Here is a 21,535-nt window from a genome sequence, read left to right as displayed (position 1 = left end):
TTTTCAAAACCCTAAGTAGACGAAGTTTGGGACCAAACCCAATTGACAATTGGGGGCCACCCTACACTAAAGGATGATTCATATCTTAACCTAAAGTAGCTATGAAAAGCTTTAATATGAAATACTTTAGTGTATATTCTATTCCCACACCAATTTTTCCTAATGCCACCCCAATTCATATGTAAATGAGATATTTACAAAAACATGAACAACTTTTGTTCTAATTACGGTATTGATACATTGTTTATTTTATTTACGAAAACATGAACAACTTCTGTTCTAATTACGGTTTTGATACATTGTTTATTTTATTTACGAAAATATATTTATGCATCTACAAAGCCGAAAGTTTATAAATGACAAACTTACGAATTCGTAGATACGTAAAAAGTGGACAGCATGTTTTGAGGATTAAAATGAATAGTGTATCGAAAACGGAATTTTATTTGGAGTCACCAAAATTAGCACACATCTTAAGGTGGCATTAGCAAAAGTTGGTGTGGCAATAGAAGCTATCTACTTTATCCATATTAAAAGTTGGTCAAAAGGAAGCCTACCAACTTCAAGTCCATTATTTTTTGTTTTAGTTTATTTATAGAATTAGGGGTGTTTGTTCGGATTCAAGAATCCAATTCTTGCCCATAATCAGTTATGTTCGGTTCAGATTATAAAAAATATTCTCTTATATTTAGAATCAGAAATCAACTAAAATCCAAAACAAAGTAAGACTTATAAAAGGTGTTTGCTTTGGATTCAAGAATTCAATTTTTGCTCATAATCAATTTCTAGAGTTTGATGTTTCGCTTAATTCGGATTACATGCAAAATTTATGCTCTCATATTTAAATTTTAAAATTGGCTAAAATCCGAAACAAGGTAGGATCCATTTCTTACGCTTTTGAAATATGTTTTCTTGCATTTTGCGCTAAGTTGACGTCTTTTTTAACATTTTTGTGTGTAATATTTCGTGTCATAATCGTAGAAACATGATCAAGAAAATAACTTCGTCTTCCAAACAGACCCCACTTTATCTTCATTCGAAAATAGTGTTTGCTACAGAAAATAGTGTGAATTTGATAATAATTTTATTTCACCAATTTACCAGAATTTCTATGTAAAATTCTCAAAATCATGGTTTAAAAATTTAACTATAATTTTGTATAGATGCTGATGATGATATATTAGTGCAATAAAATTTATTTTAAAATTAAATTGGAGCAAATAAGCCACGGATCGTTGATATGTATTTGAATATTTTCGAGAACCCCAGATGACAGTTTTGTTTCACAAGCCAATTCAAGGAGGCAGACTAGTTATCATACCAAGCAAACCCAAATGAAGAAAAGGAAGAAATAAACTTTTTTCAATCTCTGGTATCAATTGCAACAATGGATTCTTCAATTTGACGTAATATTTCAACATTTTTTCATTTTTTCTTGTAAAGGACACACATTGTAAATTTCATGAATGGTTACAATAGAATCACCAAAATAAATAACCCATCTACAACAAAGCTGATCGATAGTTTCCCTATAAAAGATTCCTCAACCGATGTTACAAAGCTTCTCTTTCCCTCTCTAAGACCATGTTATGGTTGCTAGAGGTGATCTGTCATCATCAGAGGAAACCAACTCTATAGGTTCGCCTTCTACAAGCCCTTCATCGACACGGTCTATTGTTCTCAAGGTTATGCACTCTCCGCAGCTGCATTGTTCATTTCTCTTAGGATCTTTGCATGGTCCCTGGAAAGAGTTTTATAGATATTGTGATTGTCAGTAAATCCGAAACCTGTAGACTTATAAAACAAGAATTGGACAATTTGATTCAATGAAATTTATTTGTTAGGCTGACATTGCTCAAGGTCAACAAGGAATCAAAGAAAATAAAGCCATCAAGATCGATCAGAAGAAGTCATCTTTACTATAATAATGAGAGAAGGTGGAATAGAAGTAGTTCGACACCAAATTTTAGATCTCACAAATGCCCCTGCCTTTACATTTAAAACTAAATATAATCAGGGTCATTTTGGTCAAAAACCAAGGAAATTGCAACCCATGGTTAGTTTTTCAAAGTTGCCAAATATTTAATCAATATTTTAAATTACAAATAAGCCCCTTTGATATAAGTGAGCTTGCACATGCCACCTTCTAGTTAAGATTAATAGCAATTGAGTTATCGCATTGTTTTACACTCGTATCGTGGGTTTTGATGAGGAAATAATACAAGGTGGTATCATTGTAAGGGCATACCCAGACTGGCCATGTGCACTGCAGAGATGGGTCAGGGCCCTTCCCTATGTCCCTAGAAATTATTGTCTTCGTAAATATACTTTAATGTAAAACAAGTGATACATGATGTTTTCTAGGATAATATTTAATCCATGTTAGAAGAAGTTTGAATTTTGAGGATGAGAAGAAGAAGCATCGTTTATGTGAGATCAGAGAAAGCAAAAGAAAATAAAAATTAATAATTTAAGAATCAATATAGTAATAAGGAGAAATCTACCTCCCTTAACACTTTTTTTAACTGATGGACCTCCATGGATCTTGATTCAGCTAATTTTTGTGCTTCGTGATAACGCCTGAGAGCAATCGAGGATTTTTTCTGTTCTTTACCAACCTTGTGCCCAAAGAAGAGAAGAAAATGTTTGAGGAATTTAAAGAAAAAGAAACCCCTAATGGACACTACAATACCCCAAATCCAAACATCAATACCTGTGCCTCTAGCTCAGATATTCTCTGCAGAGATGCTTGTTCAATGCAAGCACGGCGTTTGCACTCTTCTTCAAGCATTCCCGTGATTTGATACCTCAATTCCGCCATTTCTTGGGTTAGGTCTTCAGCTTCTTCCTTTGCTTTCAACTTTTCTTCTCTTAGCTCTTCCTAATAAATATTAAGATCATTGCTTTAAGAAATGCATGCTAAGCTTATTTGACTTATAAACAAGCTAAAAAATCCTAAGGCTCTCAAATTGAATAGAGGACCCCCATGCCACCTTTTTTTCTATTTTTTTTTTGCTAGGCAAGCAAGGTTAGCGGACAACAGAGGTGAAGATGGGTTCGATGGATTTTGAACTAAGGTCGTGGGATCAACACTCCACACTAAGGGTGCAACTTGGTTCAACCAAGTAATCAAGAACCAAACCAAACTGATAGCTTTGTGTTGGCTTGGTTCGATTTGGATCAAGTTGCAGTTCGGTTCTGGGTTAAGAAAATGGAGAACTGATCAATTTGGTTTGGTTCTCGGTTCAAGGCTTGTATAGAACCAAACCCCCTTATATAATAAATAAATATATAAATTATTATGAATTATTTTAGGAGTTAGTACATAGATTAATGACTTTTTTATGGATAGATTAAATTATATGAAATTTCACGTTTATTATTTATTTGTTTATTTTTTTCATTAAAGATGTACTGCTTCCAAGCAAGTTTAGAAGATATTGACAACCCACAAAACCAAACCAACCTTACTCGGTTTTGCTTGGTTCAGTTCGGTTCTATTGGCATTTCGTTGCGGTTCTGGTTCTTATTTCATGGAACCAACCTATCTCTATTTGGTTCCAATTTGGCCCCAAACCAAACCAAGATGTACCCCTTCTCCACATGCCTTACCAGCTTAGCTAGGTTGGCACCTTCAGGAATCCATACCATGTTGACTTGAAACTCGGTACAATAAAATTATCGAGTTTTTCAAGAAACTGATTGAATTTCATGAGTTATTCTGGGGGTTCTAAAGGAATTGAGCTGCAACTTTTTAGTTTTAACTTGCCCTCAAGTCTTGAACTAATCAAATAATGACCAAATTGAATTGACAAGGCAATGTTTTAGGCACCAATTGATTTCTCAAACACCGGTTCAAGGAGAGACAAATAAATTTCTATAAGTGGACATAAAACTCATACCTTGAGCTGCTTCACAAGAAGTTCGTACTTGAGGATCTTATGCGACATCTTCTCATTTTCATCCTTCGTATTTTTATCCTCTGCTACAATTTCCAGTTTTGACAGTAACAGGCCCAAAACTTCCTCACAAGTGCTTCAGAAATATCACCAAGTATTACTAAGGATGTAAATATGGAATTCCTGAAGGTCAATTTCAGTATGTGAATCTTGATAGACATATTTGAGTGGGAATAAATGCACACATGTATCACATTACCAAGTCAGAAAACAAAGTATATTTACAGCATACTCACACCCAACATTTGTGAGAGGCACCATTTCCTTACTCCTGCTTCCACTCCCACTATCTTGATTAATGAAGAATAGTCTGGCACCTTTTTTTCTTGTATTTATTTAGGTTTAGGGTTTAAGAATTTCCCCCTTCGAATAATAATATGTAGAAAAATGAATCCATCACGCACACAAGGAAAGAAAGCTGGGGTTAAATATGCAGCCCAGTTGCTACACAAAGCAGCACCCTAGTGAGCTACATATTAAACCATAATCAAATTTTTAAGGAGACATTCTATTGGCACACCAACTTTTACTTACAACACATCAATCCTTTTGAAATCAAACAGCTGTTTTCATTAGATTGGTGTGTATAAGTAAAAGTTGGTGTGTTAATAGAAGCTCTCATATTTCATTCAAGAGCTATTCTTGCATTACGATGAGAGGAAGGGAAGAAGCATCCCTGCCAATAGCCATACATGTGGCACACATCGATGGAGTTATGAAACACTGATAGATGGGGAAACAATCATCGAGATCTTCTAGGTAGAAGACTATGCCCATATAAAGATAACTACCCAATGTGCATGCCTTTTCTAGACCACAAATATATTCTTTTAGACCATTCAAAAGAACACAACTAGTCAGATGATTGGGATCAATCGGTTGAGTTGTTGTTGTCACAGGTGAATCTCCAACTAAGACCGAATAAAAGGTGGGGTTTTTCAAATAAACAATAGATGGTAGGTTCAACAACAATACATGTGTGCTTAGACCCGTAGCTCAGTTGGTTTGGTACATTGCAAAGCAACTTTGACGTCATGGGTTCAAGTCCAGCTTACCCATAGAAAAACAAACAACAAAACAATGCATGGTGTCATGTGCAGGATGATCCAGGTTAGACAGGAAACTACATCCCATTTTCCCATTATATTGCAAGATTCAACATAGTTCACTACAAATACTAGTAATACCATTGGACTTGGGATCAAAAGCCCACCTTCCACCTGTTACATGTCAGGAGAAAAATGGAAAAAAAGCCGAGTGGAAGATAATAAAGCTATTGGAACATACCCAATTTCTTTTGACACTAGAAGTTCACTTCTACAAGAAGGAATGTCAAATATGGCATGTTTCCCCAACCACTCTCCGAGGTACTCTTCAACCTTTCGACATAAGGTTCTGGCATTCCTCTCAGAAATCCCGAGTTTCTCCTTCAATTCATTGTTTTCCTTCTCCAAACATCTAATCATATTCTGTGAATCCTGAGACTGGACTTCAAATTCTTCAACCAACTCATCCATCCTAAACTTTTCATGAGCAGCATTGTCCTGGAATTTCTTTGCTTCTGAAGACAACTGCTCCAAAGCTGTTATATCCAACTTCATGCTCTCGATTTCACATTCAGATTCTAATGCAATAGATGAAATTGCTTCCTCTAGTTTCTCAATGCACAAAATTGAATTTTGCAAATCCATTTCTTTGTTCTCTAATTCCCGCATTAAGGAAAATCGGTCAGAATTGGACTTAGCTAATTCCTTCTTCAATTGGCCAATCTCCTGGTGTAATTTACCGACTTCCGCTAGCTTCAACTCAAGGCTGTGTACATGCTCGCCCAAACAATTCGCTTCTATATTCCTCAGGTTTCGTTGATCCTGCAGGTATCCTGTGAGAGGTTGGAATAGGTTTACACCAAGTTACATAATTTGGTGAAAGAGAGATGTATTATCAGAACAAATAACCACAAGTCAGGATGGGAGGACGGCAACGAACCACTCATTATGTGTTCAGGAACTATAGTTTGATGGGTCCCATCCACAACACATTTTCCGTTTTTGCTCCAAATTGTGGGTCAACCATCCATCCATAGAAATTTGGGTACTTTATATGTATAATAAGTGGATTTGGCATTGGTTTTTACCAAAAAAAAAAATTCTTATGCAGGCAAACTTCTCAAAGATGAGATAAGTATTTTTAATAAAACCATATAATAAGCATATTATATCCAAAATTTCCCATACCTTAATCCAAATGTTGCCATTTTTATACTAGCGCTTCCGATGTACAAGGGAAGACTATATGGACATAAGTTTCACTCGAATCTCAATCAGATTCTGAGTAAAAGACAGCTCAAAATGTATTTGAAATGGGAATAACTACCTATTTCTTGAGAAAAGTTCTTGAGATCATTTTCCAACTCCCAAATGTATTTTGCATCTTTTGAGCGAGCTTCAGATAGCAACTTTACATCCAATTCTAGCCTCTGCAATGAACACACATCCAGAGAAATAAGATTATTCTCCATCGGCATTAAATGCCTTAACTATCTGCAGTATGTATTCTGTAAAACTCACTTTCCAAAATTCACTGGTTAACTAGGGACACAGGGAAGCGAATTTATTTGACCGCTTTCTCATAACAGATTTTTTTTTTTTGATAGATTAGATAAAAAAGGGAACAAAGATACAAAGGGGAAGGTCAAGATGACCCTCCCAAAGGAAAATAAACAAAAAGAACACCAAAAGACAATGACCCGCTAAGGCATTTCAATGCTACAAACGAAATCCCACCGAGACAAAAAAATCCTTGAAAAAAGACCCCTCTAAACTCTTTTAAGATTTTGCATAAAAAAAAAAAAAATTAATAAGAGCCCAAGAATTGATCTAATCAACTCACATGCCGACTTTGACTTTCCTTGAAAAGTTCTAGCATTTCTTTCTAACCAAATGCCCCAAAGGATCGCTAATGGCATTAAGCTTCAAATTATCTTCTTAGCATGACGAAAGCTCAATCATAACAGATTCAAAACTATAACTTATGAAAAATAGGACTTGTTTATTAATGAAGAGACCAAATGTTGTAAGAGACTCAGTTATGTCTCTCCTTCCATAGGCTCCAACACATAGTATAAGAGGTTAGGAACCAAAGTACCCTTTCTCTCCCCAAGATGGCCGTGATTACCAGCTAAACATTTGGAGTCATAGAATAGGAACCACAGTACTCTATATTTTGAGTACTATAGAAAGATTTAACAGTGAAAACCTTGTCACGAGTACCTTCCCATAACATACAATCCTCATCTACTGGGGTGGTGGATATCATTGAAAGTTGGCTTATGAGATCCATCACAAAAGGGATTTCCCAATCATCATGGTGCCTTCTGAATCCAAAGTCACAAGATAATCCATTCCCATTTTGAAACATAAAACTTTCAGCGGGGCCCTTTTTTTTTAATGAGATAAGAGTACAGATCAGGAAATTGTTCCTGCAAGGGTGACACGCCACACTACCTATCTTCCTTGTTAAATAGAATAGAACAAACAATAAGAGGCCAAACTCAATATAGTTTAGAAATTTCCTCATTTGAGATTTCAATAAGTGGTTAGAGTTTCCACAACATTGCAGATATAAAATATGAACAAATTTAAATGACAGAGAAGGGTATGAAAATTAAACATTACTCTGATCAGTTCGGTGCTTCTGGACTGTGATTCTCTTAGCATGTTGTTTTCTTTTCGGAGCTACACAAAGGAAAATAAAATGATGATTCTTCAAACAACAAAATAAATATGATTAAAGATAATTATTGTATTTGTGTATATCCACTGTCATTAAACAAATAAAATGAAAATCAAGATTATTATTTACAAACAAAAAAAAAACACGTTTGTACTCTATTCAACTAAAATTTCTAGAAGTATTACAGAAATTGGTAGAACACAAATTTTGAAAGGTTTGCATCATGATTGAACACTTTCATTTCTATATGGATTCTACAGCAGACATAAGTACATCGTCCACTTCTTTTTACCAAGTCATCCAAGATGTATTGTTCATGTTTATAATTTTCAGAAAAAGTTTCGTATTGAAGAACAGTAATACTGGACTTCATTTGTTTCCTGCAACTTTCAAAAATAGCTCCTCAAGGTATAGTTTTTGCCAAGAGAGAGATATAGATATACCTCGCTACACGTCGTCCCTAACTGTAAGAGTTCATCTACATTGAAAGAATAATCATTATTACTCCTGAAGCCACTAGACATCTGCAAAGAAATAGACACAATGAGGATCCAATTAACATCTCATCGCTAATATTACATTATCAAGTAGAGATTCCCATATATCATAATTTTTTAAGAATGATAAAATTCATCGAAAACAAAACAAAAGAACCAACGCTGCTTTTAAGAGAAATTTCCAGGATCCATCTCGCTTATCTGACAGTAAAGAATAAATATGAATTTTGCTTACCTATTATCCCAAATTTAAAATAATAATTAAAAAAAACAAAAAACAAAAAACAAAAACTGCCATAATGGACTTTTCTGGTTAGTGTTAAATTAGAGCTGGTATAATAGAAGTTACTATTATGGGATTTTAATCACAATTGGGGACAGGTACTAGTCCAACTCTGAAACTTAAAATGAAAAGAATTCCATATTTTTCCATGTGGTTATCAAAATAAAAAAGAGGAAAGAAAAAATAGGTTTGGTGAAGATAATATATTGGGGGAAGGAGGTTTTCCCAATCAAAGTGGTTAATCAGTCCTAAAAGTCACTTTGTTAGATTAATCAAGTAGACGTATATTTCCTGCATCTAATTTCTTTAATTCATAACAAGCCAGATTTTCTCCTTAAATATTTGATAAGATCTTCATATTATATGGTCATAAAGTGCCTATTTACAAACAACTCCACCTAACGAATACTTGGAGGATTTGTTTAGTTCAAAATAGTATCAGTCACATTTTTCTTAGTCCAAGTAAAAAGACCCGATTAAAATAATCAAACAAACAATAATCCTGCAATATTGAACATTGTCCCTTCATCGTTCTAAGCAAAACATGACATGGTACAATAAATCAAGGATTTGAAGGAGTCCTCAAATCCTTCAAGGTGTGAAAGTTTTGCAGTGATGACATGGTTGCAAACTCGCGGTACATCATGGAATATTTCTGAAGTGATGATAGAAAATGATTTATAATTGGGGCCTATTAGAAATTATAGGATCTATGGAAACAAATCAATATGTTTGATGAACAACAGATGTTTACTAATTACTACCCGATGCTCTTCCTCACAACCTCGATGAAAAATGTACCATGTTAATGAACCTTTAATGAATATTATTTCATTAGGCCTTCATTGAGGGATTTTTCCTATTACGAGATGGAAGACATTACGACCCCAAAGTTTCCGCACCACCAACACCCCTGGTGTCACTTTGTGGCAGCTATAACTCTGGTACCCTTCTTTTCGGGCCCCGGGTAGCCTTTTCCCCCCATCCTCTCAAGGTTTGAACCCTAAACGTGGTGTTGGCTCTGATACCTAATGAAACAAACCCATCTAAAAATATTTAGGTGTTTGTAGTGTGGAAATTTAAGTTCATATCACTTCGGGGTCGTAACATTAGAGAACAAGATTTGATAGATAGTTTGGGTTTGTATTTAAAATTTAAGGTTGCTAAAACAATGGAAAGGGAATAAAAAAATTTCTTTCACAATTTCACTATTGTTGGATTCTCAACATTAATATATTTTATAAGTAGAAGGTGCACCTGAAAGCAAAGTTCTAAACTTTACTGCCGGGACTCAAAAATTCAATAGTTAATAATTAAAATAAGCACAATCATGAGATACCAATTATACCAAATCCCAAATAATACAAGATAACAAAGCCATAATCCAACAAAAACCCAGAATTTGATCGAACCATTAGTCCCTATGCTCAAATAATTGAAACCAATATAGAAATTAAAAAAAAAATTGTGAAAAAAGAAGAATACCCACTTGCCTCAAATGGCTGAAAAACCTCTCAATCGATGTAGATTTCCATTAAATCTTCTGCAACAATTAAAAATACCATCAGATAGCGAAGAAAAGAAGCATTTAAAAGAGATACGATACATGAATTTCAATTCGAAATACCAATTTTATGCAGATTAGATTAAATGTTAGAATTCAGAATCCAACAAGAGAAAATAGACAGAAAATAAAATAAAATACACAGAGAGAGATAAACGATTGGGTTGTCTTTCGAGAGCTTACATTATTACTACGATGGATTTCTATTACAATTAAAGAAGAAAACTACAAAATGGTAGATTTTGGTCAGGAACCTCGGAAACGATGGAGACCTGTTAGCGCTTAAGGCGTGATTAGGTTTTTTATTTTAAAAATTTTGAATTTTTATTTATATGAGAGATTTTCTGGAACTGCCCACTTTAAAATATTTTTTGGTTTATATCGGATCGGATTTTTATCGAAAATAAATATCAAGATCCAAATCCGATCCATTAACAATCGGATAAGTCCAAATCTGATTTTATATACAAAATCTAAATTAACTTCGTACATCTCAATAAATATATAATATAATTTAAATACTTTCTAACATATTATCAGATCAGTTCCTTATCGGATTGGGACATGGTTGATTAGGATCCGATCCAATAAATATTAGATTGAAATCTTATCGGATTGGATCCCTATATGATTTCAAAATCTCGAATTAGACACGAAATTATTGAATCGGGTTTTGGGTCTGATCTGATCCATTGACATCCCTACCTATTGGTGCAACTTGGTCTGACTCAAACGGATGATCAAATCAAAATGATAACTTTGGGTTGGCTTGATTCGGTTTGGAACAAATTGCTATTTGGTTCTGGATAAAGAAAATGTAGAATCGATCAAGTCGGTTCGATTCTAGATTCTAGACTTGTATAGAACTAATAAAATTGAGAACCTAATCCTTGTCACCTTGTCCGGTTCAAATGGATAACCAAATCAAAATGATAGTTTTGGGCTGGTTTGGTTTAATTTGGAACAAATTCCGATTTGGTTCTAGATTAAAAAAAATGTAAAATCGATCAAGTCAGGTTGGTTCGGTTCTAGATTATAGACTTGTATAGAACCAAACAAAATTGAGAACCGAATCCTTGAAATATATATATATATATATAGGTAGCGTTCAAGGGCAAACTTTTTAGCAAACTTTTTGGCAAAACATTTTTCAAAACATGGGTTAGAGGTTTTGGAATGGGCTGATTTTTGGTGAGGATGATCTCTACGGTGAGTAGATCATCCTCACCAAAAATCAGCCCATTCCAAAACTTCTAACCCATGTTTACCAGCTGAAAAATCGTGGACCGTCCATTTTTTGTAAACTGTTTTTGATGGGGTTAGAAGTTTTGGAATGGGCTGATTTTTGGTGATGATGATCTCCTCACCGTAGAGATCATCCTCACCAAAAATCAGCCTATTCCAAAACCTCTAACTCATGTTTTGAAAAATATTTTGCCAAAAAGTTTGCTAAAAAGTTGGCCATTGAACGCCCCCCATATATATATATATATATATATTATATATATATATATAGAGAGAGAGAGAGAGGAGAGAGAGAGAGATTATAGTATATATTTATTGAGAACTTTATAACGTGTGGCTCAATCGGCTTCACAGTTTTTGGTTGTTTAATTACAAAAGGATTATATATACATAATAAATATTAATATTAAAGAGTCTCAATATCATTAGAATTGTTAATATTCTTTAAAGTTAGATTGAGACCTTGATGGATAGGAAACTTAGTAAAAGAATAACTCTAGGCCCTCAACCTTCATCTATAAAAGGGATCGGTTACCCCATATTGGAATATAGGAATATAAAGAATTAAGTGCGGAAAACACACCAAGTAGAGAGTTCTAATAAAGTGATATCCATCAATCACTAATACCCAATTGATCCACATAGAGAGAAGGGAAAATGTGAGTTTAAAAGGAAGGGATCAATTTGATTGGGGTTTCGAAATCTTTGAGGAACAAGTGAATAGAAAGGCACACCTCCAACGTTTGCATCAACGATTTCATAATGGCACAAGGTAAGTACTATCAACTCCATTTATATTGAATAAATAGTATATTTGAGATATGCGATAGATTAAATCTTATTGGAATAAAGAACAGTATATTAAAGTAATATTCTAGGTTTTGAATGCATAAAAACTAACACTTACTGCCTAAGAATTAGGATATACGTTGTTTATTGTTTTTTTTTTCGTTTTTCTTTTTTAATTCCCTTTTCAACGGTACCTTATTTATGAAAAAAAAAATGACTTAACATAATTCTCTTCTATTTATTATACTAACTAATGAAAAAGTGTTATAAATAATTATTGATTAGCTATAGTTTTCCCCTACATGAAAATCCTAACTTCACCGAGGGATCGTGGGTTGTAATTTTATTGGTTTTAATGTGAATAACCTTTGATAATTCAAAGGTATAATGTAAGAGTCGTGATAATCTAACGCCCCCCCCCCCCCCTCTGTCTGACATACACCCCCATCACAGAACCATAGATAATTTGCTTCAGGATACACAAGAAAAAGACTTATAATTTTATGTATCTCGAGGCAAATGATCTACAATTTTTTGATGGGGTCGTATGTCAGAGGGGGGGTTGAGGATTCAAAAAATCATCATTCATAATATAAATGTGGGGATAGCTTTGGTCCTCCAAATTTTGGGGTCAAGTCACTCTACTTGGCCTTCTCTCGTTATAATAGTTTAATCAATTAATAATTTACAAGTTGAGTCCATGATTTTAAAATGCAAATCATGCATTGATTTGTTTGAGATCCAAGTTGACTCATTTGATAGTTTAAAAATATTACCAGAGTTTTTATGAGTTAGGCCTAATCAACTTTTTATTATTTATTATTATTTAAATTTAAATGATTGTTTCTGAAATTTTAGGAGTGATCCCATTAAGTGATCGACAACGACTTTGATCTTTCGCAATGAAGATCAATAATATTTCTATAAAAAAATCAATTGAGACAGTGAAGATGGATAACTAGACGTTTGAATTAACATAAAACAAAACTTTTAAGATTTTTCGAGGATTTCATTTTAAGGAGAATATAATTCCCTCCAATAAATGATCATGGAAAAATGAATTTCATCGATTGATTGCACTTGGAATTGTCAAATCAAGAATTGATTTTTGGGTTTTGTATATTTTAGAGTGGCATAATTGTGAGAAAATAACATTAAGAGGCAGGAAAACAAAATATGACTAAGAAGAAAATTGTCTTGGATGGGAAATAATTTTTCAGATAAGATACACAATCCAAAATAATTTTCTCATTCATTTTCTATTGGTAACAGGTCGAAACACGTGCCACATGGCAATACTTGGATTGACTAGAATAGTGGCCACCACTCTCAAACAATAAGTCTTTTGGAGAACATTTTTTGAGTAATTTATATAAGGAGAATGCTAACGCCCAATTCTTCATAGGGATGTTAGTATTGTCCAACACTTTTTTTTTTTTTTTTTTGCCAATAATACTACTCCTTGTTTTGTAATATATATTGGTCTTTAATACAATAAATATTTGTTTACATAATAAATGTTATGAGCACTTAAGTATTTTGAATTATATATATATATATATATATATAGTAAATGTTTTGTCAATCAATACCAACATAATAAATGTATTTATTAATGGAATAATAAATATATTATTATATAAAAGACAAAAATGTCTTTTTTTTCACTAAAAAACAAAGCGAGGAGGGGTATTGTAGGAAAAAATAAGTGTTGGACAATGCTAACGTCCCTATGAGGTCTTGGATGTTAGCATTCCCCTTTATATAATTGTTATTAAACAGCAAAAGATACTTTTTAAGAAAACATGTTTAGGAAATACTGAAATGGACTTTCCTAAAACAGTCTTACATTATGAGCTGCAAGGAATCCTTGAAGGAATCCATTTAGCTGCCGCTTATCAGTGCTCTCGTATTGGAGTTCATTCTAATTCACTTATTGTTGTTTGCATCCTTAACAAAGTTTGGAATCCACCTTGGCATGTTCACCAGCTATGTTTGGCTATCTCAAAGTTAATCTTTTCTTTCCATGAAGTTGTTTTCTTCTACGTGTTCAAAGAAACTAATAGGGTTGTTGACCTCCTTGCGTCTGTGCAATATGTTGTTGGCTGCCATGTGCTGGACTGTAGCTCTATTCCTATTGATCTCTTGTCAATCCTTGATCAAGATCGTAGTGGTTCACGATTCTTGAGGTTGTAGCTGGTTTGGATTTGCCTTAACCTAGATAATCTTCCAAACAAAAAATGTTTAGGAAATACTAACCACTAAAACAAGGGAAAACTTTGAGAAACAATTTCCTTACTTAGTAAAGATTTTAAACCTTACTAAGGGACATTTTGCTAATATGGATTATCATATTAGCAAATCCAATACCCCAACCCTCTAGGTTTCATCGAAAAGCAATTTCTTTTGGGTTCGATCCAAGGTTCTGAAAATGGATGCTAGTGAACTTCCACATAACTCCAAAATTTAAAATTAAAATTCAATGGTGAAAAATTAATTTTTTTCACAGTCCATAGAATTTTGTCCTTAGTAACCCTAAACAATCCGATCATGGTTTTCGATGTCACAAGGTGGGCCCAAGGACCTAGTAAGGGGGAAATTCTTACTAACTTAGTAAGGCTAGGCGGACTGAAAACTTTTAGGAAACCTTGGTTTTTTGGGCAAAACTAGAAATCGCCCAAGGTCTTGGAACTGATGATGTACCCTCTTGGCTTCAACCTTACATGAGAGACTAAGGTAAAATGCCCACACCTTCAACCCATTGCCGAAATCTCAAGAATCCATATTCACCTAATTCCCAAGGGTTAGCCCAGACACGTGCCCCCATCGGCAGTCAGTTGAACAGGCCAACCACCTTAACTATTGAAAGATGCCAATTCAAACTTCAACCAACGATCTGTCCGACTCAATGGTCAATATTGCACTGTTCAAATTGTTAAAATCAATGGAACAGTGAATGTGTGTCAGCTGAGGAAGATTGTAAGCAAACCAGGAATTTCTTCCAATCATCTAGAGAAATTTTGCAATAAAAAAGGGACTCAAAAAACATTCGATAAACTTACAAACAGTGAAATGTTACAATTGGATATTTGTAAATGTACCAAATTAAAGATCTAAGAAACACATTCAGACCCTAAACCCAATATTTAATTATTTTCAGGTTGCAGTTACTACTTGAGGGCCAGGAGCTGCGGTACCTTCTACTTGTTTCTTCATCATAGAAGCATGTTTTTGTCCCGCGAGATGATAATTGAAAACTGTCTGGCTATTGCATGCTATGTTGCATATCACGCAGACCCTCATTTCATCTACTGCTGTTCCACTTTCCATGAGCCTTCTTCTCTTTGTTTCTAGGTCCTCGGTTGAGGAGGCCTTCTTCTTCTTTGATGGTTTGTCACCTGACGGGTTCTCTTGGGGGCCAATTATTGGGTTCATCATAGGTACGGGAGCGGGAGGAGGGGCGTTGGTGTTTCTCTTTGACTCTTCTAGTTTCTCAAGGTTCTTCTTGTGTTTCTTTCCCAACTTGTGTTGGTCGAGGACATCTTTGCTGTTACAATCAATCTTGCAGACCTCGCACCACACGGATTGTACAACCTTGACCTTGACTTTCTTAGCTTTCCTTCTCATGGTGCCATTGGGTTGTTGAACAGCTGGGCTGGTCCAATAAATGGGATTTGGATTTGTAGGCACCGAAGGGTCAATTACTGCTGGAGGCCTTATGCCAGCCTGCATTAACCATGAAGGTTTCATTTCGAGACAGATGATAAAGTACAACAAATAGACATGCATGCATGTGTACATTAAAATAGTAATGTAATGGGATGAACCCCTTCATAGAAATAACTACCAATTAGTAGTACATGAAATTTCTTACCTTTACGAGAAGTTCCAGTCATTAATTGCAAACAACCCAGAGTGATGGCTATATAATCATTAGAAAATTCACCAAACTTACTCTTCCTATGCACCATAGTCCCTCTCATTCAAAGCCATTTTTGATGCCTGGCCACTCTCAAGTTTACATATACAATATAGGTTCCGAAATTTTAGAAGAACACAGATAATGACATTTTATATAAGAATATAATGTTTAGTGATATACTCATTGTGTAATGCCACAATTACCATTGATCATGAAGAATATGTCGCAATTGGATGGAATCCTAAAGAATGTTGTGAAAGGATCACTTCTGTGAAGGTCGAATGGATGTTCATGTAGAAATCTGCATTTTATTGAGATTCTTGAATGAATATTACATGAACCCTAAGAGGGTATTTATACAAATTACATCAACCAAGATATGAAAACTAGCATAATATATAAATATTCTACTTTATTAATATTCCTAATGTAGAATATCCTAATTAATATTGCTACATATATTGTTTTCCATCACTACCTTCCTTTTGTGATGAGATACATTGATAATGATACAATGTATCTTATGCATTATATTCTCTTACATCCTCCCACAATTGCGTGGTCTTTTGAAGAAAGAGTATGCAATTGATTTAATTGAATAACTCCTCTTGATCTCATGAAATACTTTATGATGGATATCCGCGAATGAACAATCAAGCTTGATGGTGGTCACCGCCTATTTGTGAAGTCCATCACTGTCGCATCCCGCTCATTTTTGAGTCAGTCGGAGTCGGTGGCCCACTAGATCATGTCTATCACGATCTCTCCCATAAGCATACAAATAAGGATTGCGCGGTTTAAATACAAGAACTCTCATTGAAGAGATTATAGATACAATGAAAATTGAGATCGTGAAGGACTAACTTATGAAATAGGGAGGTTTGTAGAAACATAGAGAAATGCGGCATTTTTATTGAAAAAAAATTACTAATAAAAACCACAAGCAAAACAGAAAATAGAACCAAATTTTATTTTATATCCACCCCATACATATGTATTTGAGGTTACCATCTAAAGGCCAAGACAGAATCTAGTTGAAGATATATTCAAGATGGTTTGACCTTGAGGCACTCCGGTTTCAGCAAGAGATCAGAATTTCAGGATGTTTTGTATCATCTAGGAATGTTTCGGTTGAGACTGTCCGATTTTTCTCCCAACTGAAACATTGCCTCGACTCGAGATTTTAAACCTTAATTCTTGGTAGCATTCCTAGCGGAAATACACTCTATAGTGATAAGGCATATGAGATGATCTGCTACTCGTAGAGATAGATGGAAAATCAGCTCTCAATGATCTATCCCACACCATGCATCATCCCGAACAACATAGAATCTCCACTACCCAACACAAAGTGATTTCCCGAGTTGAAAGGCTCAAACACCTTAGAGATACCCTTCCATAAATATGATTCGTAAGATGTCATAGACAACTAGGAGTTCCACAAAAAATCCAAAACCCCATTTTTCCTGACCATCACCTACAACAATTTCCCCCAAAAAATCAACAACACTCGCATTTTTGGGAAGACAAACTTCAGTCTGCTCAACAAGTGGAATTTGGAAGAATCTTCTCTTCCTCCCCACAAAAACCTCAGTTCCGCTTTTGCACTATGTGTGCCACTCACATGAATAGAGCATTAATGATAATGGATAAATAGGAATTATCGATAAAATACTTTTAAAGTAAGGTAATCTTGCCTCCTCTAGATAATAACATCCTCTTGCAAGAAGCCAGATTGTTGTTGATTCTTTCAACCATTGGATTCCGAATAGATTTAGATTTAAATCTTGCACCAAAGGAAGCTAACCAAACAACTTAGAATCTTCAACACCCACCAAAAAAGAACTTCCCAGTTTGAAAGATTCAGCACCTTGAGAACCTTCCATAAACATGATCCATAAGATGACACAACATGGAGTTCAAGTGTTCAACCCTATATCCCAAGCCCCATATTTTCTAGCTATCACCCACATCCATTTCCTCAATAAAACCACATTTCTATCCTCTAAATGATGAAACATAGGGTTGCCCACATTCTTGGGAAGACAAAGCCCTTGTCCACTCGACTCAGTGGAATTTGAAAGAATGTTCTCTCCCTCACCAGTCCCCACAAAAATCTCAAATGGGCCTTTGTATTCTATGCACCACAGTCATAGGAATAGATAATGAAGATTATAAATAAGTAGAAATGGTCGATTAAGTACCTTTTTTTTTTATTTTTTATAATCAGATATCCCAGTAGACAGCGGACCGGGCCAGTATTTGAGCTTTGCCCAATCCATAGACCATGGTCTTGTCCAAAGACTAGTCCCAGGGTACATGCAACGCCCTCACATCACATGCACCAGGTAAGTGAGGGTGTGCCCTCGCGGGGTGGCCCCTAAGGAATTAATGCTCATATTGGGTATCAAACATTGATAAAGTACTTTTGATTAACCTTATCTCCCTTGAACAAGAAAACCCTCTAGCAAGAAATCAATTTGTTGTTGATACTTTCAACTGTTAAATCCAAAATAGTTTGATTTAGATATGTAGTCAATGCCAAGAAGAAAAATTAGATTAGGTATCATAAGTTGACAAATATAACATTCCAATCTGGCAACCTCCCCAACCTCAATAACTTGATTCATCACCATATTTATGCGAAGGCCTAAAACTACCTCAAAACATAGAAAATGCAAATCAAGGAGTTGAGCTGGTCATATGAAGCCTCAAAAACGATTATAAAATATCATCCACAAACTGCAAATGAGAAATAGGCTCACTCAATTCCCAATCCTAAACCCTCCATGGATCCAACTCCACCAATCACATTTTCCGCACACAATTGCTATTTTGAATGAGACAAACAAGCAGCTACTCAAACCATAGAACTTAATAGAGTCCGACTTTAAAGGAACTCCTGGTAAAATGACATGTGGTTGTTTGTGTTTATTTCACGCCCCTACTTTTTAGTTAATATTTGGGATACTTCCTAGGATATGCCACGTGTAATCCAAAGGAGAGGGTTCTACCGAAATTTTGAAGTAGTATGTGGGACATGAAAAATTCGTTTATTTTACATAAAAAACAAGAGAACTAATACAAGGATTCAAATTACCAATAAACCAATGATATTAGAAAGTAAAAGTAACATATATACCAGAGAACCCATTTACTCCAATCACTTTCTAAAGGCAAGAAACCTTTCCATTAGTGTTAAAATTAATTTAACAAATGACAAAAGCCCATAAAAAAAATTTATAAAATTTTCAACTCCAGGTCTAAATTTAATCTATAACACATTAAGCCTCATAAATATGAGCATTTTTCAGGCAATGAGGCAAATATCACTCACAGATACATAAACAACACATCCCCAAATCTCAATCTAAAAACCCGGAGAACAAATACCACCAGAGCCAAAAAATTTGCAACATTAGAGAAAATTTTTAAAAATTTCAGCTAAAAAAGGAGGACTCACAGTGGCGTAACTAACTGGGTCAGCTCTATATTGGTGAATCACTTCCTTTGGTGCCCAATTTTGCGCGACGACGTTCGGGTCTTGATAATAGGTCGTCGTCGATGCAGTTAATGCACCCACCTGTGTCTGCTGCTGATGACCATATGCTATTATAGGTCGGGCTTCGATGCTGACATGAGGATGGTGGTACAAGTTCATTGTTGCTGGGTATTGGGTTGGTGTGATTCCATGGTATTCTGGGGCTGTTTGGGGGTTGGCAAGGTTAGGGTTAGGGATTTGAGGTTGTTGAGGAGGATAGTAGGGGTATTGGGTGTAGGTTAACGCCTGCGCATTGTAGTATTGGGCGTACGGATCGATTGCAGGGTTGGGTTTTGGTGGGTTTGATTGCATTTCAACCCATCTGTTGTAATCCATGAAAGAGCATCAGAGAGAGAGAGTTGCGCAGTTGGGGTTTCAGCTCGTTGGCTGCAGGTGAAACCCTTTGATCTCCAACGTTTTCAAAAGTGTTCTCGAGATACGCATATATTTACAAAGTGGTGATTATACCTTTTGATCAGTCTTCTCTAAGGACTATTATAAAATGACCTAAATACCTTGTCCCCGACCCAAAAAAAAAAAAACTACTATTGGCACTCCAACTTTTACTTGTTACTTCACTTAAATTAGTACAAAAAGGGTGAATCTCCATTTCGTGCGTTGAATATGACGAATTTTCGAGTTTAGTGTACTGTTCATTTTAATTCCCAAAACATGTTTTTTGAGTGAATTCGTCACTTTTATAATCTACAAATTCGTCATTTTTGTTATCAACAAATTTGCTAATAAAATAACAGTGATTTTTCCATATCAATGATTTTGTTGGTAATTTATCAGCGAATTCGTTGATTATAAAAATGACGAAATCACTGTAAAACACATGTTTTGAGAATTAAAATTGTATTGGAATAAATTTTTTGACATAAGTTGCACATGTTTTGGGGAAATCCCTAAATAAATCAATGGTTGAATAAGAAAAGGTTGGGGTGACTGATAAAAAAAAAAAAAGGTTTGGGTGCCAATAGAAACTCTCTCGCTCTCTCTCTCTCCCTCTTTTTCGTTTATATTTCTATTTGCTAGTTTTAGGATTTGATAGAGGCCTTCCTAATTGTCAACAGTTGTTGAAGTTGTTTGAATGTGATATAATGCTTCATAATGTTGAGGTAATTACTTGAACTAAACTTTGGCAATGTTCGAATGGTGTGTTATAATCTTTAATTAAGGTGTGATAATAAATTTAGGATATTGGGGTGTAATAAGTAAAATTAGAGTGCGAATAACTACTCTCAAAAAGAAAGGTGTAGGGCTGGCAATGATTCGAAATATACCCAATGTATGAACCGATCCAATCTGAAAAACATGAAAGAATGGATCAGATCTACCCCAATTCGCTTCGAAAAAATCCGATCTGAACATATTTTAATTTCATATGGATAACACATTTTAGTCTTTTGGTCTACTTCTATATTTGTAGTTGAAAAGTGGATTTTAAAAAAATAAAAAATAAAAATTGAACATTGATAATTTGAAAATAAGGCATGTGTTCGGATCAGATTGATTTCAAATTTAGGAAAAAATGAAACAAATCGGATTCGATTCGCATATGCATTAATCCGATCGGATCAGATCGAGTACATGTTTAAAAAAAATTTGGATTGGTATTGGAGTGGTACTGATCCGGTCGCTGACCCTAGAAAAGGTGAAGACCTTTTTCTTGAGCCCTCGAATTACGAATGAGCTCATAATTCTCAAACTCGTAGAAAAATTGGGTTGGACTAGGGCTAGGGTTTGACGTGGTCATCTAGGCCCGATCCAACTTGACCCAAAGTGATATATTGTTGTGTGTGCCCTATGAGTGTGTATATACTTATATATGATCAGGGCAAACAAAAAAAAAAATTGTTTGTAAACTTGTTTTAGTTGTGATCAATAACTCGGTGATGGAGGAAAGAAACCAGGTCTATGATATTATCACTCGTAGACTTTACTAAGTAATCTAGCTCGCACCTTCAAAAGTAGATAAGCAAAATGATTCGCCCTTAAGG

The 21,535-nt window shown here is 34.9% G+C and overlaps 2 protein-coding genes across 7 annotated transcripts; both read right to left on the bottom strand.

Annotated features, from left to right (window-relative positions):
* Positions 1–1,335: 1,335 nt before the first annotated feature.
* LOC147394689 (myosin heavy chain-like protein) lies at positions 1,336–10,361 on the bottom strand. Of its 6 annotated transcripts, none has more exons than XM_086453118.1 (10): positions 10,219–10,361; positions 9,961–10,014; positions 8,135–8,215; positions 7,634–7,693; positions 6,333–6,435; positions 5,247–5,838; positions 3,903–4,035; positions 2,714–2,881; positions 2,505–2,618; positions 1,336–1,741 (listed from the first exon to the last, which is right to left on the bottom strand). In XM_086453118.1, the coding sequence occupies exons 3-10, from the start codon at positions 8,213–8,215 to the stop codon at positions 1,577–1,579; spliced, it is 1,416 nt and encodes a 471-aa protein (XP_086309244.1). In that variant the 5' UTR covers positions 9,961–10,014; positions 10,219–10,361; the 3' UTR covers positions 1,336–1,576. The 6 variants fall into 6 exon arrangements, with proteins under 6 accessions (XP_086309244.1, XP_086309245.1, XP_086309249.1 ...); XM_086453119.1 differs by having other exon boundaries at positions 9,965–10,014; XM_086453123.1 differs by having other exon boundaries at positions 9,965–10,014; positions 10,290–10,313.
* A 4,726-nt stretch (positions 10,362–15,087) lies between these two features.
* On the bottom strand, positions 15,088–19,942 carry LOC147394688 (uncharacterized). Its single transcript, XM_086454292.1, has 2 exons — positions 19,455–19,942; positions 15,088–15,795 (listed from the first exon to the last, which is right to left on the bottom strand). Exons 1-2 carry the CDS (start codon positions 19,866–19,868, stop codon positions 15,226–15,228), a joined length of 984 nt encoding a protein of 327 aa, XP_086310418.1. The 5' UTR covers positions 19,869–19,942; the 3' UTR covers positions 15,088–15,225.
* Positions 19,943–21,535: the final 1,593 nt, after the last annotated feature.

The sequence above is a fragment of the Akebia trifoliata genome, chromosome 9, assembly GCF_017979445.1.
Source record: "Akebia trifoliata isolate Shusen 1 chromosome 9, ASM1797944v1, whole genome shotgun sequence".
In the NCBI taxonomy this organism is placed as follows: domain Eukaryota; kingdom Viridiplantae; phylum Streptophyta; class Magnoliopsida; order Ranunculales; family Lardizabalaceae; genus Akebia; species Akebia trifoliata.
The sequence above is the reverse complement of the archived record's forward strand: the minus strand, read 5'-3'. Positions and strand labels throughout refer to the sequence as shown.

Coding starts and splice junctions, on each gene's coding strand:
- LOC147394688 (XM_086454292.1), bottom strand. CDS start 19,868: ATGGATTACAACAGATGGGTTGAAATGCAATCAAACCCACCAAAACCC. Junction 15,796..19,454: donor ACCCAGTTAGTTACGCCACT/GTGAGTCCTCCT, acceptor TGGTTAATGCAG/GCTGGCATAAGGCCTCCAGC.
- LOC147394689 (XM_086453118.1), bottom strand. CDS start 8,215: ATGTCTAGTGGCTTCAGGAGTAATAATGATTATTCTTTCAATGTAGAT. Junction 2,619..2,713: donor TATCTGAGCTAGAGGCACAG/GTATTGATGTTT, acceptor TTTGGGCACAAG/GTTGGTAAAGAACAGAAAAA. Junction 1,742..2,504: donor TAAAAAAAGTGTTAAGGGAG/GTAGATTTCTCC, acceptor AACTCTTTCCAG/GGACCATGCAAAGATCCTAA.